This window comes from Anguilla anguilla, chromosome 3, assembly GCF_013347855.1.
Source record: "Anguilla anguilla isolate fAngAng1 chromosome 3, fAngAng1.pri, whole genome shotgun sequence".
Lineage (NCBI taxonomy): Eukaryota > Metazoa > Chordata > Actinopteri > Anguilliformes > Anguillidae > Anguilla > Anguilla anguilla.
This window is the reverse complement of record NC_049203.1, coordinates 626,501-632,500: the sequence shown is the minus strand read 5'-3', so window position 1 is coordinate 632,500 and position 6,000 is coordinate 626,501. Positions and strand designations below refer to the sequence as shown.

Here is a 6,000-nt window from a genome sequence, read left to right as displayed (position 1 = left end):
GATAGTAAGGGTCAATATCAAAATCTGATTAAGACCTGATTAAAAACATGTGGTGAATACAGAACATTACAGACTAAACTGTACTCCATGAATGCTTATTATACAGACACATCTCTTCTAATAAATATACATTCAATAAAGAAATGAACACAACAGGTGAGTCAGAACAGAGATTAACCAGTAAAGCAAAAAAAACTTCCTTTTGCCTCCGAATCCATGACCTCTGACCTTCAGGCCACAGCCAATTCCAGTGCAGGAAGATGATGAGGATGTCCCCACCATTCCAGTCTGAGTGGAGAAGGCTTCCATCTTCCTCTCTGCTACCAGAAAACACTTCCAGCACACATGCACAAAACGTTGAAGGAAAAAAAGCACATGCCATATCTTACACTAAATTGAAGCCTGTTTAAAAACAGAAAGCCCTACCGAATTCTCCACCTGACCAACAGCCTCTTGACGCATTTCAGGCCCTCATTTTTCCTGCAAAAAATGTCCTGATAAAATATCATCCAGCGACAGAAATGGACTCTGTCCTTCTTCACACTTTCCAGGGGAAATCGGACTGCTATGGCCAGCCACTCTCACGCTTATATACTAGATTTGGGGAAAATAGAAGTCAAACACAACAAACAAGCCAGGCAGTGTGTACACTGTGGCTATTTCTCCCTAAAATATTTGAGCTGTCAACATGGAGTAAACAAGCCACAGAGAAGCCAGGGATGAGGAGAGAGAGAGGGACGCAGAGAAAGGAAGGAGTCTGCTGGCTGAACATGGACTGTTTATCAGTTTCAACAGCTAACACGCCATGTTTCCCCACCAAATACAGCAGGGGGGTCCAATATAATACTGAGAGAGCCGGAGTGGGTTCAGTCTAGCTCAGTACTACAACACCTGAGTCCACTTATCCAGGTCTCAACTGAAGGCCATAATTGGTTAACTGAATTGGGTGTCATAGCGCTGGGCTGAAACAAAATCCTGCACCCAGATGGTCCTGTTTTTTGGATAAGACTGGACACCCCTGAAACAGTGTGGCTGGGCCCCTGTGAGAGGCGCTAACAGAGGGACTCAGCAGACTTGTTCACTCACCTGGGGGGAGATTATGCAGGACAGAGCACTATACAACCCTGTACAACTACTCCCCCTAGTGGTCAAACTCTGAAAATAAACAAATGTGAAATTCACTGCTTAATTGAGCAGCAGCTTATTTAGGGGCCAGGCACTCAACTGCCCCCTTGTGGTGAGAACAGGAAACACATTTAAAATTTAGAGAGAAATGTGAGAACTTATGCAGCTGTAATCCAGTCACATTTTAGCTTTGAAAACATGAGATTGAATTCCATAAACTAAGTCATGTCTGCACGCACAGATGCGGTTTAATATTTCCAAGACAAGTTTTTATACCAAATAAATCTGAAGCAATCGGCAGCATCCAAATCAGAATACACTGCTTGAGTAAAAGAGGAGGGAGAAACATCTGATTGAACAGGTTTCAGTTTGCAGATTTATTGCTGGTGTGGAAAAGTGTGCAGAAATCAGGGTGTAACGTTTGAACCCCACTCCTCCTGAGGCTGCATGCAATGAGTGAGAACAGACTCCAGTCACCAGACTCCAAACTCCTTTTGCATTACCAAAGTTTCTTTTTGTTTTTTAACATTCACAGCAGAACAGAAACAGAAAAAGCAACTCCCAAGTTTTCAATTTACACATTTTAAAATCAAAGTTGTGACTCGCACGTAAATGTTAACTTTATTAAAAATCATAAGTTCAAAGTCAAAACATTTTTAATAAACATGTACGAGTGACACACAGTTCCTCAGCCACACACAGTAGTTTCCATGGCAACACTGCAGCTGTGGCATGAGCCATTCCCATGTTTACTTGTACATAAAACCAGAAGACGGTGGAACAGAAACACATTCTGAAGATAAGCATTATAAGCCACTGAAAATTATGAAAAAAGAAAAATCATACTATGACATTCCACCTCATACAGTAATTCAATCTAATCATAAATCTACATCAGACTGCGATTCAGGCAAAGTATGCCTGCTGACTCCCTTAGAAGTTCAAGATTCCTGCAGTTGCTGAAACAGGAAAGTTTGTTTTGTGTAACTAAGAGTGGAGCTTGCTTACATCTGTCATTTCCAGAAAAGCACTAAAAACCCCTCCAGTTTCTTGGGGTTATTTCAACAAACATGGAGATATCAAACCGTATAAGTCACACCTAATTCATAAAAACTCACAGTTGTACACGCACACACGCACGCACGCACACGCACGCACACACGCACGCACGCGCACACACACGCACGAGGACATGCGCCCACACACACCCGTTCTCTTAAGTATGGGCATTATAACAGATCATCAGCACTGGCTCTCTGTGAGGTGGCATCACTTCTGTTGTGATGCAGGAAAAACAAGGAAGAGAGGACCCTTACAGTCTGTGTGTGTACGTGTGTGTGTACGTGTGTGTGTGTGTGTGTGTGTGTGTGTGTGTGCACGCGTGTGAGAACGTCCACGCCCGGTGGACGGGGGTCCGCCCGTGCCTCGGTGTGAGCGTGCTCAGACTGGTTTGGGCAGGGCGGACACCTCCTCCAGGCACTCGTCGTAGGCGGCCTGGTACTCCTCGTGCGGCTTGATCATGATGACGCAGGTGGGCCGCTTGGAGCCGGCCGAGGACCCCAGGTCCTGCGGGACAGAGAGCCAATCACAGCAGGGGTGTTACACACGGTACTGCGCAACACACACGGTACTGTCCCACAAATGCTACTGTCCCACACACACACGGCATTGTCCAACATGCGCCACTGTCAAACACACACACACACACACCACTGTCCCAGACACACGCCACTGTTCAACACACATGCACCACTGTCCAACACACACCACACACACGGTACTGTCCCACAAATGCCACTGTCCCACACACACACGCACCACTGTCCAATAAAGCAGGCGAATAAATCTGAAAATTAGTGAGTCAAAAGAGACTGTATTCAAGTGTGACTAGCTTTGCTGGACTCATATTAGAATTATGAAATTAATATTTCAGTAGTTATGCAGGACTTAGAACATCACGGCAGAGGGCAGACTCACCACTTTGGAGGGGATGTAGGCATAGGGGAGACTCCGGTCTTCACACATGACCGGCAGGTGACAGTACACATCAATGGGTAGCGTGTCTCCGGCCAGCACCACGATCCTACCCAACAAGACAGTGCGTCACACACGCGCACACATTACCTTCTCGAACACAGTAACAGCGTCAAACCTGGAAAGCGTACATTGAAAACCTGGAAAGTAACACCACGAAATACAGAATAACTGCATATTATGGTCAGATATGGAGAAAAATCACCTTACCCGGTCTCTCCTTTGTTTATAAACTTCTGAACTTCCTTCACACCACGCCGGATCTGTTTTACCTTGGAGGCTGAGAAGCAAAATAAATTTAGCATTAGCTCGCTAATGCTAAGGTTGAACTACATCAATGCATATCGACGGCAACCCTGCGGAAACTACCCTTTCGCTAAAAAATATGGGTTTGTTACCTAATGTGCGTTATAACTAGCTAGGGTACCTACACACTGAATGCGCTGCCAACCGCTAGTTAATATCACACTAGACTAAATAACTAGCAGCTAAGACACCTCGTGGATGCGGTGTATTTTAATCTACAGCCGTGTCTAAAATTATTACAGAAACACTTTCATACTGGATGTTGCTGACGCACACTGCTGCAGGTTACCTTTTTTCACGCATTTGTAGAGTTTCTTGCTGAGTTTTCTCGAGGCGAGAGGCTGGGCGATGGGGTTAATATTGGCGATCAACTCCTGGTAAGACTTCTCTGTTGTCCCGGTTGCCTCCTCCTCTGTCGCGCCTTTCTCTTTTTTAATCTTTGTCATCGTTTTATTTTTCCGTTCCTCGTTATTTTATCGGCAAAATTGAAGTTTTCCCACAGATAACTACAACTACAGCTACAACTTCTTACACGTGTGGACCGCACGTCCTTATAAAATGGCGTCACTTCCTGTTCCTTCTGTAAAACGGAAGTTGTATAACATCACTAGCGCTGCGGGGAGATCCCAAGAGAATCGTAGTTCGATTCATAGTATAGGCCCCTGTATTAGAAGCATTGACCGTAGAAAAAGAATAAATGTGCTGCAGAGAACTCTAAATGTTCGTGAAGCTTTTGTTTCTTTTCCTTTTAAGTGTGTAATGTGTAATACCCTGTGTTGCTCTGTTCTTATATTCTTATTTGATATATGTTCAAAATATTTTTATATGTTAATTTCTTTTCACAAAATATGGTATTTTATTTTATTTTACATGTAAATATGTCTTATGAAATATGGCTTTTTCATTCAATAAAATGTAATAGGTGACATATCATACAGCAGAACTGCAGAATCCTGTAGTAATATCTGGCTAACCTCCAAACCAGGCTGAACCTTTATCAGGTCTACAATTGGTCATGGAATTACAGATGTGTGGGGTATTCACAATGAAAGCAACAGAACTAAACGCAACAGGCAGTACCATGTGCCTTAGGGTACCAGTGCAGTGAAGGCACTGGCCAGATCCTCGCTGATCTCAAAATTCTAAATGACTCGACCGCAAGATACCTCATGGATACTGTGTGTTTTGATCTAGCTCTTTAAAATTGTACCAGTAACACTTTCATACGGGACGGGGGTGTCGTTGTTCAGCGGTATGTTGAGAAGTCTGCATTTCACCTGAGAGCAGGTACGACGTGTCACCCGGGATCGCCGTACTGCTTATTCAAATTATAAATCCAGCTCTATTCATTAGGCCCTGCTTTATGGAAAAGTTAGAATTGAGAGAGTTTTATGTTTTCCCTTTTATGATTTGTTTTCAGAAACTGAGACTCAGATCATCAATTTTAAAAAGTCTGTTAATGCACTTATGAGATGCTGAGCACCGGTGGACAGGATGAGGGAGAAATACTCCAGCCTGATCTCTGGAGCTGTGCAGCGAAGCGTGTGCCTTTACCTCACACAGGACTGGCTAAACTCTGGGGTACAGTCTCCCAGCACACCACCCAACAGCTGGAGAGAGGCTGAGATTCGCACCGCAGCGCTTATTAAAATTATCCTTATGTGATCTGTCTGGACCGTTTTTTTAAACGTGATTCAGCCAGCTGAAGAGCCTGTTCGTGCAGGTATTGTGTGTCAGGGGTAGGTAACGCTGGGGGGACTGAGGTAATTGGTTGGACTGGAGTTGTTTGCTGAGGCGCGCTGTCCCATACGGGAGAGAGAGGGAGAGTTGGTACGTGTACAGAGTCGCACAGCACGGCATCAGCAGCACACCGTTTTGGGGGGGCGGGGGGGGGGGAGGGGGGCGGGGATACCTGCTCAAATCTACATCCCTCAGAGTTGGGCCGGTACCCTCAGAGCTGGATGCAGAGAAAGCTGCAGCTGACCCAGACTAGAACACACCCTCTCCTCTCATTCCTTCAGTCCAAAGTAAGCTGCTCACAGTTGTGCTCTAATACCCAAATCAGACCTGAGTGCAGATGCATAATGATCTCAATCACAATGTGCCCAAAACTAAATAATGAACACTTTTTTTTTTGGAAATTAATTTGTCAGCAGCCAAACAATTCATGCTTTTGAGTTGGTTTGTAGTATGTTTATGTATCTCAGTCTTCCAAAGCTATACACCAACATCTAAAACAAAATGGCGGGTAATCAAGATGGTGAACATGGGTAGTCCCGATGGCATTTGTAGATCTAAAATGCCCTAATGTATGTATGAAGTTTAGCATCAACTGGACTTATGTGATGCTTATATGATGGACTTATACAGTGTGAACTTTACCACTCCTATTATATATTTAATATTTTTTCAGGGTTGGTTGCATTTGAATAATAATCATCATCATCATTATCATCATAATAATAAACCTGAAAACAATAAACCTCTCCCTCTGACTCTCTCCCTCTCTGTCTCTCTCTCACTCTCTCTCTCTCT

At 44.1% G+C, this 6,000-nt stretch overlaps 1 protein-coding gene across 1 annotated transcript; it reads right to left on the bottom strand.

Annotated features, from left to right (window-relative positions):
- Positions 1-1,478: 1,478 nt before the first annotated feature.
- On the bottom strand, positions 1,479-4,045 carry nhp2 (NHP2 ribonucleoprotein homolog (yeast)). The gene is made up of 4 exons (XM_035407537.1): positions 3,755-4,045; positions 3,370-3,439; positions 3,103-3,208; positions 1,479-2,691 (listed from the first exon to the last, which is right to left on the bottom strand). Exons 1-4 carry the CDS (start codon positions 3,909-3,911, stop codon positions 2,566-2,568), a joined length of 459 nt encoding a protein of 152 aa, XP_035263428.1. The 5' UTR covers positions 3,912-4,045; the 3' UTR covers positions 1,479-2,565.
- Positions 4,046-6,000: the final 1,955 nt, after the last annotated feature.